The sequence below is a fragment of the Moschus berezovskii genome, chromosome 18 (genome assembly GCF_049115385.1).
Source record: "Moschus berezovskii isolate FMDL1 chromosome 18, NW_MosBer_1.0, whole genome shotgun sequence".
In the NCBI taxonomy this organism is placed as follows: Eukaryota; Metazoa; Chordata; class Mammalia; order Artiodactyla; family Moschidae; genus Moschus; species Moschus berezovskii.
Window position 1 is genome coordinate 38,627,760 of NC_142477.1, and position 22,484 is coordinate 38,650,243.

The following is a 22,484-nucleotide window of genomic DNA, read 5'->3' on the forward strand; positions in this document are numbered from 1 at the left end:
GGACAGGGAAGCCTGGTGTACTGCAGTCCATGGAGTCGCAAAGAGTTGGACACGACTGAGCAACTGACCTGAACTGAAGTGTTTCCTTATCTCTAACCATTATTATTGTTGTTGCTTAGTTGCTCAGTCGTGTCCTACTCTTTTGCGACCCCATGGACTGTAGCCCACCAGGCTCCTCTGTCCATGGGATTTCCCAGACAAGAATACTGGAGTGGGATCCCCAGAGGATCGTCCCAACCCAGGGATCGAACCTGCCGTGTCTCCTGCATTGGCAGATGGTTTCTTTACCACTGAGACACCAGGGAAACCCTCTTAACCATATTACATCATTATATCTCTACATTTAACTATCCTCTTTGTAAAATTATATGTGTCTCTTTATTTAAACAGGCCCCAAATACTTGGATATATGGTTGGCAATATTCCACGGAGTTGTACTCATGCATCCCACAAACATTTACTCTTCACAATGAAACCCATATGTCACAGGTCCCTTTTCAGCATCTTACACTCCTACTTTCACTCATAAAGACCAGCTTTCTTCCCCACTTAGGATGAGAATGGGATAAATCAGTGTCCCCCTGGATTTAGTGGGAACAGCACACATCAGAACTAGACAAAGGGGTGGAGAGAGGTGGGTGGGTGGGTGCATGGTTGTCACAGGCAGGATGGGGCTAGCTGCCAATTGTGGGATCTCCCTGCCTTTTCTGTCCCCTGGGCAACCATCATTCTCTGTGAGGTGGGTTCCAGAAGACCATCTCTTTAGACTGCATTTCATCCTACACATTCTGATCCACATTTCAGGGAACAACCCCCCTATTTTAAACCAGCAAAATAATTTTCAACTCCTTAGCATAATGTGCAATAGGGTTTACCTTATCTTACCAACAACAACTAAGACCCTAAAATGATTCCACCGTCACCTCCTCCTATTATGGGAGAACTCCCTGCAAAGTCAGGATGATTTGGGGAACATTTTTACTCTGGCCAGAATGTCTAACTATTACTGACTTTTGCAGAGACGATTCTATCTGGCATGTCCCTGAAGAAAAAACTCCGTCAACGGATGACTGACTGCCTTCGAAGATCAATCCCTGAAGATGGATTCTGATCCTCAGGGAAAGCTGGAGTCAGCAGGGTTCTTGTTACTTTGTGCATTTCTCTTATTTAGGAAGGAGTTTTATCAGTGTGCACCCCAGCTGAAATACTCCTGTCATTTTGAATAACACAGGACCGACTCTGGCATGGCAGAACGTCTGACATTCTGAATTGCTGCCCACTATATTCCGGGAGCACCTTGATGCATTGATGACCAAAAAGAGCTCTGCATGTTCCCCGAATCCTGTTTGGTGCACAGACCCCTTGGGTTGAGAGCACCCGCCCCCCTACCCCTACCACCACCCCGCAGCTGGAGCTTGTTCTGACCTCCAGCTTCAGAGCATGAATGTCACCTGACACCCTGATAGTAGAAAGAGAGCATGTCAGTCTGTCTAGCTGTCCGATGGTTCGTTCCTTCATTGCCAGAGTGCTTCTGCGAGTCAGCTTCTTCAACCCTCCCCCGTCCTGGTCCTTCATCTCTCCTCCCTGTCATCACTCCACCCTGGAATCTTTGGAGAGGACATTGAACCACCTGGTAGAATCTAATCGGGGCACCGTTCCGACGAGAGTTGAGCCTCTGACCTGAAAAACCTAAATGTGATGCTTGAAAAGGAAAGAGGTTCCCTTTCCAGTAAGATGCTTTATTCTCATTTTTACTAAGCAAATAAAGAAAAGGAAGAAAGGAAAAGAAAAAAAAATCTCTGAAGACTCAGTTACTAACACTCTCATCCTGTCATCAATTTTTTTGCTCCAGATATCCATGTACAAGTAAATAGATCACATTTTTAAAATGAACTTTAACCACAGTGATGTTGTTTGAAGATCTTTCAAGATAAGTAGAGCAAAAACTAGAGTGTGGTTTTTCGGGTTAAAATGTTGTTTGCTGTCATAAACAGTGGGAAGTAAAGGTTGTCACCCAACAGCTCTGTGTTTACAAGATTCGTGTTTGGAACTAGCAAACATTTTAAAATACATATGAAAAAAGCCAGTTTGGGTAATTATTTTGATACGTTTTATTTTTTGCTCCTATGGAGAGGTGACCTGGCTTTGTGGTTAGGAGAGCAGACTCAGGAGCCATGTTGATTGGGTTCATAGCAACTAACTGTGTGACCTTGGGCAAGTGACCCCATGGTGCGTTGGTTTCCCCATCTGTAAAATAGGGTTAATTCTCAAACATGCCTCTCAAGGTCCTTGTACAGATTAAATGATTTAATGTCATTTAAGTGCTTAGCTCTGTGCTTGGCAGATAGAAAGCCCTCACTATATAGTAGTGAGGCTTCCCTGGTGGCTCAGATGGTAAAGAATCTGCCTGCAATGCAGGAGACCCGGTTTGATTCCTGGGTCAGGAAGATCCCCTGGATCACTCCAGTATTCTTGCCTGGAGAATTCCATGGACAGAGGAGCCTGGCAGGCTATAGCCCATGGGTTTGCAAAGAGTCAGACACGATTGAGCGACTAACACTACAGAGTAATTATTATTATTATTATTATTATTATTACTGCTGGCCTGTTGGTGGTTGCAGTGCATAAGAAGTATTTCTGAACAGTGCAAAATTTACACAGATGAACTAAAAGTTGACATTTCATCTGCCGAATTCAGTGTCTGCTCTCTGGAAAGAAAGGAGACTTTCACTGGAGTGTGTCATGATGACAGCGGATCTGAACCAAAGTCCCAGGAATCCACATGTGGTCATTTCCAACTCAGAAGATCCACGTTTTGTTTTGGATTTTACAGTTATTCAACTCAAGCTCATTTATTTAACTTCTTCTTTCATAGATTTTTATATACAGAGATTATTTTCAAGGAAGGTTCCTAAATTCTTAAGAAAATGCTTTGCTTAAATGTAACAAGATCATTGAGGACACCGTCACTGGGTGGTTAGTGAAGTCAATTTAATCCAATAAGTAGATTTACAAGTATAAGTGGACATTGGATTTTTCTGCACCAACTCACCAAATGTAGTTTCTTGTGATGCACACATATGCTGCGTAAATGTGAGTCTCTTTCAAAAAACCTGTACATCCAGCAGATAGCCTTAATATTAAGGGTTCCATTCACTAGGAGATAAAAATAAATCTTTCAGTGTGAAAGTCAGAATGTCACAGGAGAATTTCTTAGAAACAAGTAGGACCTGATTACATGAGGGCAGAGTACCTATAAATATAAATGTAACTGGAAGGGACACAGTCTTCAAGGTATCTGACCTTAAGATACACTCCAACCGCCTTCATTATGTTTATAACAAAATACAATGGCTGCTTTAGCGCTTTGTGTTTTCAAGGCACCCATGCCAAACATTTCTAGACTCTGTCAGCCTTTTCTCCACTGCTGCCGTTGCTGCTGCTGCTAAGTCACTTCAATCGTGTCCGACTCTGTGTGACCCCATAGACGGAAACCCACCAGGCTCCCCCGTCCCTGGGATTCTCCAGGCAAGAACACTGGAGTGGGTTGCCATTTCCTTCTCCAATATGTGAAAGTGAAAAGTGAAAGTGAAGTCGCTCAATCGTGTCTGACCCTTAGCGATCCCATGGACTGCAGCCTACCAGGCTCCTCCATCCACGGGATTTTCTAGGCAAGAGTACAGGAGTGGCTTGCCATTGTCTTCTCTGTTTCCTCCACTAACTATTACTTAAAATTGTGGTCCTTGATTTCAACTATAAATCTAGCCAAGACTGAATGAAGTATCTAGAGCTTATAATTTTACCCCATGCTATGGAGTGTCAAATAATCACAGGTCAACTCATTCCTTAATCCCCAAGTAAATAGTCACTAGTCAACAATAGCTGTTACAAATATTCTCTGCAAAGAAGACCTGTTAGTAAGTACTGTGGAGGGTAGGACCAGAAAGGTCAATGGCAAGCAGCTGTTCTTTTTCACTCACCTTGTCCAAGATTGCCCTTCAGCTGTGGGAGATCTATATTTTCAAAGAACAAGCTCCTTCAAGAAAATGATTCACTATGTTTCCTGGCAGTGACAGATACAGCCATGTGGGTGTCACTCAGTAGGACTCTGTTCAGACGTTGAACTAACTCATGTTTTCATGAGTAAAATGACTATAGTCAAATAGAAACTTTTGGAACTCACCTCTGAAGAAACTTATATTCTTAAAGAGTTCCCTAAAAAAAAAAAAAAAAAACCTGGAAACTGAATAAATGTAATTTTATGTTTTCCCCTTATGCTAGTACCCCTTCTATTAGTACATTGTGATAGTATCTTAAGTTTATTTTGTAAAATCTGTGATTCAAAATGTAGCATAGTTGGATATTTTAAGTATACAAAAAACAGATCATTCTATCCCTAATATTAAAAAAAAAAACATAAAGGAGATAATTCCCCACCTCAAAATAATCTGCCGTTCTAAAATTCTACAAATATGTAAACATGATTAATTTAGCATTAGAATTCTCCTTTAACAGAAGGCGAATATTGTTTTCTATTGATTAATAGGGAAATAATGTTTTGCCTTGCCCATTTTATGCCAAATTCTGTGTAATTGCTGGAGAAGGAAATGCAACCCACTCCAGTATTTTTGCCTGGAGAATTCCATGGACAGAGGAGCCTGGTGGGCTACAGTCCAGGGGGTCACAAAGGAGTCAGACATGACTTAGCAGCTAAACAAGAACTGTGTAATTGCTTTTACAAATGTTATCTAATTAATCTAATATGACAACTCTATTATTAGATCTTATTAGATGGAGAAATGAAGTCTCTAAGATCTTTGATATCTTTCCACTGGCAAAATTAATAAGTTGCAAGGCAGGATTCACACTAAATAGAGAACAGTTTTCTCGAAGGAAAAATTTAAAACTCACTGTTTAATCACTGCCACATATTGAAGCCCATATTATTAATAATCATTACTTCTAATTCATTTATTAAGAGTTGTAACTTCTCTTTGAATCCCTTCTCTTAGGATGTTAAGATAATTCTCCAAAGGAGTGAGCATGTACAAGGAAGTGATGAAGAGAGGTCTCCTTCAAGACTTACAGAGGAAAAGAAATGAAGGCACAGGAGTGGCAATGAATCTTCCAAACAACCCATGTAAACATGGTGTTTATTGTATACATTGTCACTGTAAGTGAAGAAATGGCCCCTACCAGCCTATGAGGGGCACTGTAAAGGGAGTCTTCCTTCCTTAACTCAAAGAATATACTGTAATAAACCTTAAATTTCTGAGCCAAAATCCAAAGTAAGAAGGAATGCATTTTGTAGTGATTCTGAAAACAGAAGACAGCAAAACAATACTTTCAAAACTAAACAAGCACATACATCATGCTGTGTCCCTGTGAGAAGTATCTGCATTAGGCAGATACATTAAAAATTCCCCCAAAGCTCAAATCAGGGCAGCATGGCTTCATACAGTTTGCATTAATAGTTCTTGCTCCGTAAAATTCCAAGGGGTGTCTCACCTGTCAAGGAGAAGGCTGTCGTCTCAGCTGCTGGTATAGTCATGATCCTGTTATCTATTCATAATCCTTTATTAATAGAATATGTGTCTTGTAGAGATTGATGTACGATGATAGCTCTCTACTTGTGTAAATTAGTGAATCTAATTCAGTGATACTTATCTCAAGAAAGTGATTTTGTTTTGTTGTATTTTTTAGCTTTTTATTTTATTAATATATAGCCATTAACAATGTTGTGACAGTTTCAGGTGGAGAGCAAAGGGACTCAGCCATACATACACATGTATCTATTATCCCCCAAAGTCCCCTCCTATCCAGGCTGCCACATTGAGCAGTGTTCCCTGTGCCATACAGTAGGACCATGTTGGTTGTCCATTAAGCATAGCAGTGTGTACGTGTCCATCCCAAACTCCCTAACTATCCCTTCCCCTCCGGCAACCATAAGTTCTTTCTCTAAGTCTGTGCGTCTGTTTCTGTTTTGTAAATAGGTTCATTTGTATCATTTCTTTTAGATTTCACATGTAAGGGATGCCATACAGTATTTCTCCTCTGTCTGACTTACTTCACTCAGTGTGACAACCTCTAGGTCCATCCATATTGCCGCAAAGTGAACAATAATGTTCTTTTCGGTGGCTGTACCTCTTTGAAACCCTTCTGGGTCCCCTCACTGGCTACTTCTTCTGAGAATCTTTGCTGGACCTCACACACACCTCTTCTATTCAGCCCCTAAGAGTTGAAGGCCCCAGCACTCAGCCTCCTCTACCCACAGTCAATTCCTGGAAGATCCATCCTTTTTCAAGACTTTATGAGGCCAAAGTTGAAATTTCTATTCCCATCTTCTTTCCCTGAAATCCAAATTTCTCTCTTGCTGTGGACTTGATTACCACCTGGATGGCTTATCATTATCACAAACTCAATATATCCAAGCCAAGGAGAGGGAGCCTTCAAGTCACCCCACTGTTCTAACCTTCTATTAGAGTCCCATGTCGTGCAGAGGTTCATCCAAGTGCTCACCTGGATCTTACCCCTTGCTGCCTCTCTGATCTCATTTCCCACTATTCTCCCCGCATCTCACTCTTCATAAGCAACAAGTGTACATTGTTTATTTTGGAACACAGCGGACACATGCCTGCCTCAGGGCCTTTGCACTTGCTTTTCTCTCTGCCTGGAGTGATTTTCTCCCAAATATCTTCATGGCTTGGCTTGTCCCCAGTTTCCTTCAGGCCTTTGTTCAAATGACACTTTGTCAGTAAGGCCTTCCCTCAACACATAATACAAAATAGAAATAACCTACCATCCCCATACATCTCAAACCCACTTTAATTTTTTTCCCATTGCACTTATCAACAACTGAAGAATTGTATGTTTACTCGTGTTTGTCTATCACTCCACTAGGTTTCAGTTCCATGAAATCAAGGATGTTGTGAATTTTCTTTATTGCTATGCTCCCGAACCTAAGACTAAAAGCATAGCCAACTTTAAGTGCATTAGAATATACTTGTGCAAAATGTGTAGGCAGATCACATTTTGATTGGTCACTAAAACAATGAGTGATCCAAAGACGATTTCACTTATCTGTGAGAATGGTATTCTATTTCTGGAGAGTGACACGTTGCCTAAATCTGCTTCTTGTCAGTTCCATTCCCAGAACCCTTGACTTCAGGATTATGGGGGTGGGGGTGGTGACACAGAAGCTTGGGAGGTGGAGAGGAAACCCAGCTAAAGATTTCACAATTTCAATTTAGTTGATTCAAATGTAGTTCTAGTTATTCTAGAGAAGGAAATGGAAAAGTATCTGCAAATAGGATTCAAACAAATAACATATTGTGATAAGGACACAGGCAGTCAACTAGTCCACTTTTTTATTAAAGATTAAATTAGACAAGGCAACCTTATATTGCAATGGAAAGAAATGAAAAGCAGAGACAATGGCTCTGTAGCAATTCCTTGTTTATTTCCTTATAATTTCTTGCTGTAATAATGTTCTTGCACAGTGCAAAGGAGGAAATGGCAGAATTCCCCTCCTGAGGCCCATTATCTCATTTAAACAGTAGGAGAGCAATCCCCACAAAGTTCTCCCAGGTGGGCATTTGCTGCCATGTGAGGCTCCGATCATCATCAGGATTGAGCGGACCTGGGGAGGAAGATGACCCAGAGATGGCTGTAGGCAGAGCTCTTGCATTGTGCAGGTTCCAGAGCAGGCAAGGGCGGAACTTCACACTCAAACCAGAGGCTACATGGGATTCTGCCAGAAAAAGAAAAAATGTTCAAGGAGTTCTTCTCCCGAGGGCCTTTCAGGTCTCAAAATTCTAGTGAATGCCCAGCCATCTTCAAACCATCTGGTATCACCTTTGCCTTCCACATCACCATGTCCCCCAGATATTGCTTTCCTGAGATGTCTATGAAGTCTCTGATCTTGGTTGCTCTCTTCTGGATACACCACCATGGCATCCCTCTTAATGCACCCCAGAGTGTCAAAGCCATTGTGTATGGATGTGCGCGTGTACACACACACACACCAGGAGTCTGTGAAGACCAAAAGAAACTGATGACTTATATTAAATTTACAAGTAACTGAAACTTCTATGTCCTTGTTTCATATGCTTTAGTTTAATCACCGACGGGGGAGCCTGATGGGCTGCCGTCTATGGGGTCGCACAGAGTCGGACACAACTGAAGCGCCTCAGCAGCAGCAGCAGCATCTATCTTAACAGAGCCCACATTAAAAAAACAAAACTAAACTAAAGTACAGGTATTTTCACATTAAAATACCTATTAAATTCATCTCTAACATATGCTCTTGTATTCTGTTGTCAAGGTGTTAGAAGACAGTTTCCAATGTAATCCTACCATATAGTACAAGGATTTTGTCCTCTTAAAAGGTGACATAACGTGTCCTGGTCTCGGGACCCTGAGGCAGGAAGGCTCTTCACTCTCCCTCCTGGGAAACTCATGGTTTTTTGTCTGCCCTGGTGTTTCATCTGCCCTCTCCCATGATAGAACCTGTGCTCTCCTGCAAGTCCTCATCTAATTCAAAACTAAAGAGTTCATTTGATTTTAAATCTCCCAAAGGAGGCTCTCCATTTCAGGACTCTGGACATTCAACCCAAACACCAGTCTTGAAAAGCTAGCCTTCAAGAAGCTATCTATCACATGATGAACAGCTGAGCCAACCTTTCTACCAAGCAATGGTTCTGATGTACATCACTGCACTTTGCTGTAAGTAACCCATTTTAAAACTGTCTAAAAAAATAATGTTATAGCATTTCCTATGAAAAGGAAGGGAAGCTGATGCTGTTCTCTTATAAAATAAATATTGCACTAGTGATGTCTCAGTGAAGGGATCAGGTGGGTAAAAGATGGTAAAGGAAACAGAATGACTGTTAACCAATGGTACAGCATAAGATGCCTCCTTCATCACTGCCATTGATTTCCGTACATCTAACATGAATGACGGCAGAGAAGCTGGGGAAGTCCACTACCTTAACCATAGTTTCTCTTCTCTTTCTTCCCCTGATTGGATAGCTTCCTCTTTCTTGCCTAGCTGTCCATGTCCACTTATTTCAAAGATCCATTTCCTTTTCTTTACAAAAATTGGTATTTTAGATTAATTTATGGGAAAAACATGAAAGGGGGCTACCATTTCTTACAAATTATAGGTCAAGGAGGTATTGGCATGGACTGCCTGAAATAGCTACTTCCAGGATCATTTCCTGCCAACATAAGACTGACTCCTTGGATGTTCATGCCACCCAGGCCCACCTTCTCTCCATCCTCATGCAACTCACCCACCAAACTGTCACCCTCTTCAGTATCTACATTTATACTATCTCCTCTTTTTTGGCACTAAATAATGTTCTGTCCTCCAACTCTCGCTTCTATAAGATGAATCTGAATCTTATCCTAGTTGCTCTCCTCTGGATAACAATGTGGCATTTTACATTTACATTTACATCTTCAAGATATCCTTGGGAACAAGGTAAACAAATAAGGACTGAATGACAAGTGAATGTGTAATGGTGGAGTGAGTTTGGTGAACACAGAAGATTCATAACATGAATTATTCATTTTCCCTCTCCCTCAGTGGACTAGGACTAGTTAGATATAGGAGAAACTGACCATGTCTGTCTTACTCACTTCTGTGATACAAACCATCAACAAAGAAATCCAAAGACAGAATTCATATGAATTATAATTGTAGTTGACACAGTGTTTGAAGGAATTTGAGTTAAATGTTGCTTAATAAGCTTCCTTGATGGCTCAGTGGGTGAAGAATCTGCCTAAAATACAGGAGATGTGAGTTTGATCCCTGGGTCAGGAAGCCCCCCTGGAGAAGGAAATGGCAACCCACTCCAGTATTCTTGCCTGAAAAATCCCATGGACAGAGTAGCCCAGCAGGCTATAGTCCAAAGTGTTGCAAAAAGTAGGACACGACTGACCATACACACATACACACATGCTTAATAAGAAAAAGAGGAGCCAATAACCAAGTTAGAAGATCGATAATGGTAACAATAGATAATAATAGCTAATATTATTGAAAATTTTCTGTGAGTCAGGCACAGTGATGAGTGCCTTACAGGCATTATTTCATTTAGCCTCATAACTGTGAAGTAAGTACTCTTAAGATGGACATTTATACATAATGAAAATGACAGCTAGAGAGATCATATAACTTTCCCAAAGTCACAAGCTTGTAAATTATAGACATAGATTAGGAACCCAATATGAACCCCCAAAGCCATTGTCTTACCTAGTTTGCTCAACTGGAGTACAAATATCCAATTGCACAAGCCCAGGATAGAGGAAGTATGACTTATCAGTGTTTAAAAATAAAAAGCAGAAGGTTTTTAGTCAAAGTAAATTGAATCTAATTTGCTGTGTGATGAGTCCCCCAAATAATCTGGTGTCCACAGAGCATCAGTGGTAGGAAGGAAGATGCTGATTTTCCTCTGATCAGAGCTGGATAGACCTCACGTGCAATTCTGTGTGCAGTTTGTAGCCACACACTTGAATATCTGCACCATTTATTTATGCAGAGGAACTGATACATATGCTCAGAAGGGAGGAAATTCAAAGCCCTATAGCTTTAGTCTTAAGTAGGAAAGCTTCTAATGGAAGGGACAAAGGAGCCATCTCCAAACTATTTGAAAAGCTGTCCAGATGAAGTAGCTTTTCTGTGGTCCCCAGGGATGAACCAATACTAGTGGCAGATTTCAGCTGACCATGAGAAACTACAAGCTCCCTATTACAAGAAGTGTTGACAGATGAAGGATACCACGAAGCAGGGAAGTCGGCAGCTATGACAGGAACTTAGAATTTGACCCCTTTGACCTACCCTGACTTCAATTCTCTTTCTACTGAATCAGGTCCTCAGCTCTGCTACCACAGCTTCCATCTCCCAGAAGGATGACTCCCATTCTCAGAACTGGGGCTCCATCCTTCCCTTCTCATTCTCCTCCCCGTACCTATCACTTCTTACAAACACCTCTCACATCTCTCCTTTCCTTTCAGTGCCCCCTCACCACCCTATTTCAAAATCCCTCCAAATCCTTCTTCTAGACTCTGGAAATAGCACTAGCACTCATTTGACCCCCTATTTTCATATCTTCTCCCAAAGCCTCCATCGTTCAATCCAAACCCAGCCTCTACATTATTCCCAAAATAACCTTCCTGAATCTTTACTTAAGTGTGTCTCATTTTTGCTTAAAAACCTTCCCCCTGACTCCTTACTATCAAATTCCACATTTCTTAGGATGCCATTTAGAGTCTGATTCTCTCTATATACTTATCATCTTTTTCTACTCAATTTTACACAGCTTCCCTCAACATAATTTCTCATACTTATTAGTATGAGATAATAAATATTAGATACTCAATTGATGCCTTTGAACTGTGGTGCTGGAGAAGACTCTTGAGAGTCCCTTGGACTGCAAGAAGATCCAACCAGTCCATTCTAAAGGAGATCAATCCTAGGTGTTCATTGGAAGGGCTGATGCTAAAGCTGAAACTCCAATACTTTGGCCACCTCATGCGACAAGTTGACTCATTGGAAAAGACTCTGATGCTGGGAAGGATTGGGGGCGGGAGGAGAAGGGGATGACTGAGAATGAGATTGCTGGATGGCATTACCAACTTGATGGACATGAGTTTGAGTGAACTCCGGGAGTTGGTGATGGACAGGGAGGCCTGGTGTGCTGTGATTCATGGGGTCACAAAGAGTCGGACATGACTGAGCAACTGAACTGAACTGAACGGAAAATATGAAATGGATTAATGAATGAAGAGGAATGTCTCCTTTAACAGAAATTCTAGCAAGTAGAGAGTAACTTTTTACAGTAAATATATTCCCATAATCTTGCTTGGATGTGTGCTTAGTTGTGTCTGACTCTTTGCGACCCCTTGGACAGTAGCCCACCAGGCTCCTCTCTCCATGGGATTCTCCAGGCAAAAATACCTGACTAGGTTGTCATTTCCTCCTCCAGGGTATCTTCCAGACCCAGGGATTGAATTCACATCTCTTGGGCCTTCTGCATTGGCAGGTGGATTCTGGACCATTGCGCCACCTAGGAAGCCCTCCTATAATCTTATATGTTCCATATTCTAGATCTGTGGAGAGAACCAATTTCATCTTGTCAGTATTATGTGTGTGTGTGTGTGTGTGTGTGTGTGTGTGTAAGGAGGGTCGCTTTCCTCTTCCTCAAGTGGCCCCCTGCAGCTCTGGAGAAGGTAGGCTGCCTGACATCAGGGTACATCTGCTAGAGGCCTAATGACTCTGGAAACTAATGAGAACCAGGACTTCTATTATAATAAGCTCATTTTAGTGCTGGGAACCTAGTCTAACCCCAAGCACATCAGCCCAGCAACCCCTACCATCTGGGCTCCTTCAGACCCCTCCCCCATTCCTACTCCTTTATTTCTCTAAACAAAAGATTTCCTAAATCTGCTTCCAACACCTTTTGCACCTTATTCTGTCTCCTCTTCTACTTTGCTGGCAAACTGGACTTACTAACAAATTTACATTGCCTGTTGGAACAGCTCCTTCTGCCTCCAAAGTTTTTTCCACACAGACGTAGGGCATCCTCCATTGCTCAAAGCATCATCAGGGATTCTGTTGCGCCAGGGCTAAACAAATCCACAAGCACATCCCCTGTCAGATTCTTGTGAGAAGGACAGAGTGAAATCTTGTTTTCGAGTGAGCGTCAAAACAAATCTGGAAAGAGATGCCACTAGCGTCTTGTGGCCACAGTTCAAAGCCCCAGAAGGGCCGCACGGGGCTCAAAGCAGCACCCCGAGCTCTTGAGCTCCAAGCACAGGCAGTTGTGTCTTTGCTCACTTCGTGCTAACCGCAGGGAGACAGCAACACTAAGCTCCGTCTGAAGCAGCTTCACCTGGCTGTGCCCCCACAAACCAGGCTGAAACCACAGCATCCTTGTGCTCTGCGTAGGGCAAACCGAGCCATGCCCTCCGGCGGGCGAGGGCTGAGTCTTCTCCCACCCATGTCGCCACTGTTTGAGCCCCTTTCATGGTAAAGCTTCTGTAAATCAAGGAGAGGCTTTGCCACCAAGCTCCTTGCACAAGTGTCTGCAGGAAGAGTGCCCTGAATAGGAAGCCATCTCCTAGCTTCTCACTCTCCAGAAGAACTTCACATCTTCTTTCTGAACGGAGTGAGTCTAAATATATGCTGCTCTCATTTCTCTCAGAGGGTGACTGCCTCCAAGCTGATAACCATGTTTCTGAATATTACATTTTCCTAAGGTAGGTGGGAAAGACAGCAAGCTGGTAGTAATAAATACTTCTTGGGTATTTGACATGTGCCAGCCACTCTTCTAAGTATTTTCTAAGAATTAACTCAATTCTCATCTATCGGTAACCTTATAAAATAGATATGTACCTATCCTCATTATAAAGCAGGTGAAATAAGGGGCAAAGAGGGTAAGGAGCTCACCGAACTCGCATAGCTAAGTAAGAGGCTAGGATTCCTACCTGGGAGGGAAGGAATCTGCTTTCAGGGTCTTTGCCCTTGACCTTTGGACCACACCACTTCTCTGCCATGTGTGGGTCAGGTAGAGGCAACGCACAGTATGAACACAAGTGTCAAATTCCCAGTGGTCCCCTCAGCTAAGGACTGGTCTCTTCAACCCTCTGCCCATTGAGCATCACCTCTCTACAGACAGAACTTGGCCACAGGGGACTTGGCTTATGAAATCTGACACCATTGACCTAGATATCTGACTTTTTTGTGGCCACCTGGCTTGTCTTACCTGTGTTCAAATTTTCTCTGACCTTTCCCACCCCACCATTTAGATTCTATATATCTGATCACAGTATCTTTCTATCTGACCTTTCTATCTGGCCTTGTGTATTCCACTCATCAGCTAGCCCCGCAGCTCAGCAAGAGGGTGAAAACCCTCCATCCTGACAAACACTGAGAGCAAGGGACAGGTCAGTTCAGTTCAGTCACTCAGTTGTGTCCGACTCTTTGTGACCGCATGGACTGCAGCATGCCAAGCTTCCCTGTCCATCACCAACTCCCAGAGCTTGTTCAAATTCATGTCCATCCAGTCAGTGATGCAATCCAACTGCCATCAGAGAGACAGGTAAATCCCCAAACATACCTCCCAAGCTAAACTCCACTGAAGAGGGGTCATGATAAGCCAAGCTGCTTCTGTCAGCCTAGTCGCTTAATATAACAGCCCAATGAAGGAGCATGGGCTTTAGGGGAACTTCTCCAATTTTTTCTACTATGTGTTTGTGAGATGATTTCACATGACAGTGCAGGGTGCAATCACAAATGCCAGAGGGACTTGGCAGGTATTTAAAAAATACATCAACATTATTTTTTTAAAGTGGCTTCTTAGTCTACCTTTAATGTTCCCGCTTTTCAGAGACAGCCCAGGATAGATTTCACTTGTCTCTTAATTCTACTACAAGAAAACAGAGCACAGATATACGATAAATATCGATTAAGTCTCATTCTTAGTGCTGGAGAGTCCACGCAGCACAGCGAGTTCTGTCACACCCTAATTGCCTGCAACCACATGTCACCTGGCTGTGCCAGGGGAAGGCAGGAATTCTGATCCTCATGCAAGATCTCTTGCATTGTAAATATTGACAGTTAATTCAAATAGTTTAAAACATGGTGTGGGCCAGTTTTGTATAAGCCGAATGATTGCACTCGTGGGCCATGTGTGTGGTCCGTGGCCTCAGTTTTCTACCATCAGGTTTCCTAGAGGCAGTCTCTCCAAGCACATCAGAGGGTTGGTTGTGGCAGCAAGAATGGAGGTTGCTGCCAAACTCAACGCTTCACAGTTTCCATTAAACCCTTCACCCAGGGCCACCACTAACTCATGACAGCACCTTCATCTGACTCTCCACCAGGCACCATGCAGGAGACATCCCTTCCTGCAGCCTGATATAGCTTCATGGCAGACCTAGTTCAGGGCTAATAGAGTCCAGGCCCCATTCTCCTCTCAGCTGGTTGCATTTTCACAGTGCACAAACTGCCCAACCATACACAGCAGCCTTGACACGGTCCCACCCAGCTTGTGTGGACACCCCAACCATGTAGATGAAAGATAAAATAATCTGAAGGAGGAAGACAGTAAGTGACCAAGGTTCTCCAGCTGGTCTTTCTGCAAATCCTGGGCTACCAGACATTTGACCCTTTGGGAAGCTAGGAGTGCATGGCTATACCAAGATCAGAGGTACAACCCTCTCTGCAGCCCATCTTCTTGTCGCCTGCATCTCCTATCCATGCTAGACATGGAATGGTGGGAGAGAAACATGCATGAGACAGACGAGGCTGAGCCTTGAAGAGACCTGGAGGTGGTGAACTAGGGCAGGTCTGAGAAGAAGCACACAAAGCCTCCAGCCATCTTCCTCAGCATTTGCCCACAAGTTCCTTTGATTAGGGGGTGGTTTAGCCATGCACCTCTTACCTAACTCTCAACTTCACCTGCAAGACTGAATCGAGATGGAAGAACCAACACCGCTTCCTGTCGCCACCCCTCCCCCTATGTCTAGGAACAGGCAAGGCCACTGAAGTGGTGATTACTACAACGCAGGTATCAATTGTGATCACACTGTCGTTCCGGAAACCACAGCTTGTGGGTCTCTCCCGAAACTAGCTGCAGACTCACTTTGTAAGGCACCCCTTCTTTTCACAGAAATTCCCAAAGACAGAAGAGCAGGATCAGGAGATGTATTCTCCACACCCACCATGCCACCCTGTCCCCTTTTACTGCCACCACCTTCAGTCTTTGGGGAAATTAAATAATACTGTATAAAAATAAAACGTATCCTTTGAAAAGCTCATTATGAATTTTAGGGGCTCTGTGGGCAAAGGTACTCCCCCGTCTCCTCCCATCCTCTGGTTCCTCACCTCCACCCCAGCACCCACGCATTCACCCACCAACACCAAACATCCCCGCCACTGAGCTGAACACACAGCAGCAGCTCTGAAGCATCGTGGGCCTGGAGGACAAAGCACAATCAATCTCTTCTCCCTGAGCTTCTCTGTGAGGCAGTGAGGCAGTTCTGTCCTACATAAGATGGAACGTCTCCATGTCCATGCTAGAGAGGGCAAGAAGAGTGGCTGAAGAGCAGGAAGAACTGGCCTTGCCATGGAGCCCATGACTGAACAGCTGGATGGCCTCCTACCCCAGAAGCTCCTAGAGAATTGAGTAGGTGGTATCTGTTTGGCCATGGAAACCTCTCATTTAGATGCCAAATCCCAGAAAGGTCCTGACAATAAACCATTGTTTCTCATGAACCTAGAGTTTTCACTGAGGATATAGCAGGAACCCCAACATAAACTTGGGTTTCTGGGAGGCAGAAACCCCTTGGTAGAAGATAAAATCCTAAGGCAAAAATGTACCTGGTACATAGAAAGAGCTAGAGAAGCTAGATTCAATAACAATGAAGTGGCCATGAACTCAAGGCAGAGGGAAATATAAGGACATGCTAAAAGGGCTGTTTCACAAGAACCCTGGGTAACAGGGCCTCTAAGGGAGAATAACACCAAAAGAAGACTAAATTCTTTGCTCCCATCCAGAAGAAAACCCTGCAGCCTCAACCCCTTCCACTCCCCACACTTGCCAGGGCTCCAGTGTCCCAGATACATCTGGAGACAGATGCCCACTAGGAGAAAGGAGATACAGTAAGTCCTCTACCTACAAACCTTCAAGTTGCAAACTTTCAAAGATGCAAACATGTGTGCCAGTCCCTGTAGGCCAGCTGTTGAACTGTATGACTGTACTTTTAAAGGGACTGTACTCCAAGATTGAAAATGTTTTCTTTATTTTTTGTGTTTGTTTTCCATGTATGTATTGTTTGTGTGAAAAGTATTATAAACTTATTACAGTACAGAATTATATAGCCAATTGTGTTAGTTGGGTACCCAGGCTAACTTTGTCAAACTTACAAACAAATTGGACTTACGAATGCACTTTCAGAACAAAACTTGTGCATATGTAAGGGACTTACTGTGAAAGTGAAAGTCTCTCAGTGGTGTCCAACTCTTTGTGACTCCATGGACTATAGTCCATTGAATTCTCTCTAGGCCAGAATACTAGAGTGGGTAGCCTTTCCCTTCTCCAAGGGATCTTCCCAACCTAGGGATCGAACCCAGGTCTCCCGCATTGCAGGCAGATTCTTTACCAGCTAAGCCACAAGGGAAGCCCAAGAATACTGGAGTGAGTAGCCTATCCCTTCTCCAGTGGATTTTCCCAACCCAGCAATCAAATCGGAGTCTCCTGCATTGTAAGTGGATTCTTAACCAACTGAGCCACGAGGGCAGCCTTCTGGACTTACTGTCTGCAGAAAATAATAAAGAAATTCCTGACAAGAGTGGTGATGCTCAGAGGAAGGGGCCAAAGTCAGTGAAAATTAAGTAATGGAAAATTTTGGGTGTCTCACCTGGATTACTTGTGAGCATATGTAAAAACCACCACCACCCTCCCAAAAGTTCTCCAAAATACCTGGGCAACATTTTTCAGGAGGCTGGTGGTCCTGAGAGAGTAGGTGGATTCAAGGGCCAGAGAACTTTGAATTACCATGCTTATTATAAAGCCAGTTAGATCCACAAGGTGACAACATCTGGAGAAACTAGATTTGAAAGATTCATATATTTTAACCTTCAGACTCTGTTTAATACTTCCATATATTTTCATTGTAGCCTGTATGAAACATTTCCCAAAAATACATTGCACTATATACAATGGGTCATTGAGGAAAAAGGGGATTCTTGTCACAAGAAGATTCCAGGCACCAAGAGGGCAGTGAGGATGGTCCATTTCTAACCTCCCAAGGTGAAGCTGCCTCCCATTCTCCCTGAAACCTGCCACCATCCCGGTGTCAGCAGATCCAGTGTGAACTCTGAAACTGAGACATTCCAAACCAGCTTGCCAACTCTCTGATTTACAAGAAACCCAAGAATTCTTGTCTTTCAAGAAGTTAAATCAGTCACAACACTTTAAGTGCAATTTTCTCTTCTTGGGGAATTGTATACCATTGCAACATGAACGCTGGGATGATGGTCACAGTTCAGACTATGGGGATGTTACAGGAAAAGTTCAAAGGTACCCCCATGACACTGACTCACTGTCTGCCCTGTCGAGGCTTCCCTTGTCAGATAAACCCCCACTGACCTCATTACATTTTCATATCCTCAAAAAGCAAGTTGTGTGGCTTGGAAAGTTTTTCTTTTCCACCATGCTGTTAAACTGGAGGCCACTAACATGACAAAGTCAGCAGGAGTGTGTGAGGAATAAACGTGGAACCACTGGGCAACCATCTCCCTGGAGATTTGTGGGTGGAAAGTAGTCGTTAAATTTGTAAGAAGGTGTTCTTAAATATTGTTCATTTAGATAATACATGCACATGGAAAGTTTCAAAGCTTATGAGACTATATGGTGATGAACAAGTTTCCATCTCAGTTCTCTATGCCAGTCCCACAATGCTCCACCCAAGAGTCAATTACCATTACCAATTTCTTAATTTTCCTTCCAGAGAAGATATTTCATCAATACAACCCCTGTCAATTTAACAGAGATTGCAAGTGATTAAAAACAGAAGTTTTCAAATGGTCAACTATATATGAATCACCCAGGGATCTTAATAAAATGCAGATTCTGACTGAGTCAGACTTGAGTAGGGCTAAGATTCTGCACTTCTAACAAGTTTTGAGGTAATGCCAAGGCTGCTGGTCCCTGGATCACACACTGAATAGCAAGTATTTAAAACATTATATTGACTCTAACATATCCTGGTAAGAAACATGAATTACTTTTTGTGAAGTGATCTGACAACATTTATTAAAATTAGAAGCATTAGAAGTCTTCAACCCAACAATGCCATTCTAAGGCTCTAGCCAAGAAGGAATAAGTTGTAAAATAGGAGTCTCTGATATACTTAGAACTTGGTCTTCTTGTCTTAAATACTTCAAAATGAGTTTCACATGAAAGTTCAAGAAGATTTTTCTTAGCTCACTGTTGTTTACATGGTACTTTCCAGTTTGGTTGCTTTCAGCAGAAAAAAAGAAAACATCATAATGAAGATTGATATGTCAATAATGACCAGATAGGATGTGATTTGGGATTCCCAAAATCAATGGCTCCGAAGGGTAGGCTCCATAACTGATTAAATCCCCTTGAAGTCTTCACCGAGCAGTATCACCAGGTTCTCTTCATAGAGCCCAGAAGTTGTCACTTATCTGTAACTGTGCTTTTTTCAAAGTTTGTTTTCCCCCAAAGAAATAAACACCAAATTAGCAGTATATATCCCACATCATGCCGCTGAATGTGGGGTAGATTACCAAAGTATGTGAAATGCATCTAATTTCAGGTCTTTTTATCCTCAGAGTTAAGAAACACTATTTTTTCCTCCCCGCCACTTACCCACATCTGAGTGCGATCAGACAGACACCTAAAACAAGCATACAGCAGATCAGCTAGAAAAAAAAAAAAAAATACGGCCACACTTGCATTTTGTTTTGAAGATTTTCAGATAATATCAAAGATTGTTTCCAAGCCACAGTCCTGGTTTTAGAATCCAGGGCAATGCTTTAACCATTTCAGAAATGAAGAAAAGTATAGATTTCTAGTCCCTTCGTCCTTCCAAAATGCAGAACACATTTTAATTTAATTTCAATGGCAAAACCATTAAACCTGGACTTCTCTGGTGGTCCAGTGGTTAAGAACATACCTTCTAATGCAAGGGACATGGGTTCCATCCCTGGTCAGCGAACTAAGATCCCTCATGCCCTGGGGCAACGGAGCCCATGAGTGGCAACTAACGAGACTGTGCTGCAGCAAAGATTCAGTCCAGCCAAAATAAAATAAGCAAAACATTTTTAAAATAAAAAACCACAGAAGTGAAGTGAACTCGCTCAGTCGTGTCCAACTCTTTGTGACCCCATGGACTGTAGCCTACCACGCTCCTCCATCCATGGGATTTTCCAGGCAAGAATACTGGAGTGGGTTGCCATTTCCTTCCCCAGAAGATCTTCCCAACCCAGGGATCGAACCCGGGTCTCCCACATTGTAAGCAGACGCTTTACCATCTGAGCCACAAGGGAAGTCAAAAAAAAAAAACCACTAGACCTAAACAAATATGTAATCTGATATATTCAGTTATTAGCACTCCAAATGTTTATTTTTATAGCAAATTGAAAAGTACTAAGACATCTAGACATCCAAACATCTAAAACATCTGCTATCTGCTTCCTTATTTTTCTGAGACGTTTCCTTCATGAAGTAAAAGATTAGAACAAAGATTGTCTTCCTTGTCTCATTTTTCTTGTCACCTGCATTAACTTTTCTCACACTAGTGCTGATGGGTAGCATACTGTTTACTTACGGATTGTTAAGGCAAGTCTTCGAAAGTTGATGTTCTGAGGGCTTCAGACACCTACCATCAGTAAACATTTAGTCTTCCTTAGCAAATACCTTTGGGGCCTTCCCTCCATTCATGGGAAACATCATGTAGGCAAAGAGTCCCCACGCTTGTCTGAATGAGATGATGGGGGCCAGCGGCAAGGCAACTGGAAGAACCATAGCCTCTGACTCATTCTAACTTTCCCTTCCAGCCCCATGCGGTAAGTATCTGGGACCACCCCTTCCCACAGAGCATTAGCCTTGATAGATTAAGAAGGCACCTGGGAGACAAAGTCCCACTCTGACTCTTCCCCATCACCTTTAGAACATTAAAGTCAATTGGGAATTCGGAGTTCTGGACCTATTGCTAGTTCCTGGAAATGCAGCCCAACAGTATTTCAGGGGACAATAGGGTGATCCATGGATTGAGAAGGACATAAGACATAAGATTTGGTGCCTATGAGTCATGTACTTTTACAGCTTGAGTGCCCCGTGTCTTACAACTTCATGGCATGGTACATAGTAATTTGTATGAATTAATATGGCATCCTCTCTGAATTAAGGACAAGAATAAGAAATATGATATTCTCCAAGCAGTACCAGTCTATAGTTCACAAATATTAAAACAAACATTTACAGTAAATGGAGGGGCAAACATGCTTCCTGATCAAAGGACAGTTTTTAAAAGATTAACTTTTTTCCCACAAGTTAACATCTATGAAATCGGCATGAACCTTCCAAATAATGTCGTCTAGATTTGGTGAATTGCAATAATTAATTCCAAATTCACATATGAATGTTTTTGGCTCTAAAGCAATTGTAAATATTTGTAAAGTTAGTGGTTCTCTTAATTATACCATCTCAGGATTTTGGGTTTTTTTCTTTTAAAAATATTAACCCAGGAAATATTTTATTTATTGATAGCACCTCATTAAACATCATTCTAGCTTACATAATTGACAAACATTCTGAAGTATTTGGTGCCACACTAAAGATATTTTCCTTTAAAGGTAATTTTTCTGTTACTATGGTTGTCTCTCTCTTTCCATCTTGGCTTGAAGCCTTACTGGCCAGGTCATTCTACCCAAATTCATTGTCTAGATTACAACTTACGCTGCATCACTATGGAAGAAGAGCTATATAACTCTAATTTTATTCCTCCTTGTTTTCAAACATTACATAGACTTTTGTTGTGAGAGCTGAGCTCCTGCTTATACAAGTAGCATTGTGCTAAGCAGGACACTGTCCGACCTACTTTGATGGGAGTGGGTCATACCTGTGCGTTTTACTTATCATCACTGGCTGACCTCTTTTCAATTATATAAGTCTTCTCTGAAACACTTACAGGGCACGTGGATTAAAATCATTATGGAATTGCCTCTTCAATCAGACAGAAGCAAAATCACAGAAAATGCTACTATCAAAGCCTCTTGTACTCAGCTATTCAGATGTCAACATCTTTTCTGTGTTCTTTTTTTCCCCTCCTTGTGAATTCTTAATGATTCATTAAGAATTATCCTTAGGAACCAAATTGCTCCTATAGACAGCTCCTTCCTCCTCTTAATTGACAAGTTTAATTCATCTTGCTGGAAGGATGACTCATAGCAGAACAAATTTATTTAATCCAAGTATTAAAAAGCTGCTTGCAGGACTTGATCAAATTATCTGGCAGTGTTTTTGTTTTGTTGGGTTTTTTTTTTTAGTATCATGTCAGATATTTCCTGAATATCACTGTTTTGATCCAGAACACTTCAGCACATAAAATATTCTCTACTTAGGCCACATGGAAATACAACTCAAAATGGTACTAGATTAAGCTTTTGGAGGGTCTAGTGTTTGTAAATTCTAGAATTACCCAGATAAATCATCCATCCATTCATTTTTATTATATAATTACCAAAGTGTTATTTTACATGTATTTTGGGTGTTCCCTTATTGGGGAAAATGTTTCTAACACCTATAAACCACAAGCAGAGTGTCAGATTAAACAACCTCTTTGTTCCCGCAGTTTGTTCAAGAACAATTTGTATCCGTAAGCAAAACTTGGTATCAACGTGGTTCTGGCCCAAGCTGCTGCTGACTTAAGAGACATGCTGGTTAACA

The 22,484-nt window shown here is 42.2% G+C and overlaps 1 protein-coding gene and 1 long non-coding RNA gene across 2 annotated transcripts in view; one reads left to right on the forward strand and one right to left on the reverse strand.

Moving 5' to 3' along the window:
- Nucleotides 1–5,205, forward strand: part of SPEF2 (sperm flagellar and cilia associated 2) — a 201,730-nt gene extending 196,525 nt beyond the window's left edge. Inside the window, exon 36 of the mRNA XM_055422187.2 lies at nucleotides 5,013–5,205. Within this exon, the coding sequence (XP_055278162.2) occupies nucleotides 5,013–5,102 (90 nt within the window). The 3' untranslated portion in view covers nucleotides 5,103–5,205. The remainder of the gene's footprint in view (nucleotides 1–5,012) is intronic.
- Nucleotides 5,206–7,450: 2,245 nt separating this feature from the next.
- On the reverse strand, nucleotides 7,451–12,780 carry LOC148774971 (uncharacterized). Its single transcript, XR_016039660.1, has 3 exons — nucleotides 12,527–12,780; nucleotides 11,963–12,114; nucleotides 7,451–7,750 (listed from the first exon to the last, which is right to left on the reverse strand). It is a non-coding gene; the product is annotated as an uncharacterized LOC148774971 (long non-coding RNA).
- Between the last annotated feature and the right edge of the window lie 9,704 nt (nucleotides 12,781–22,484).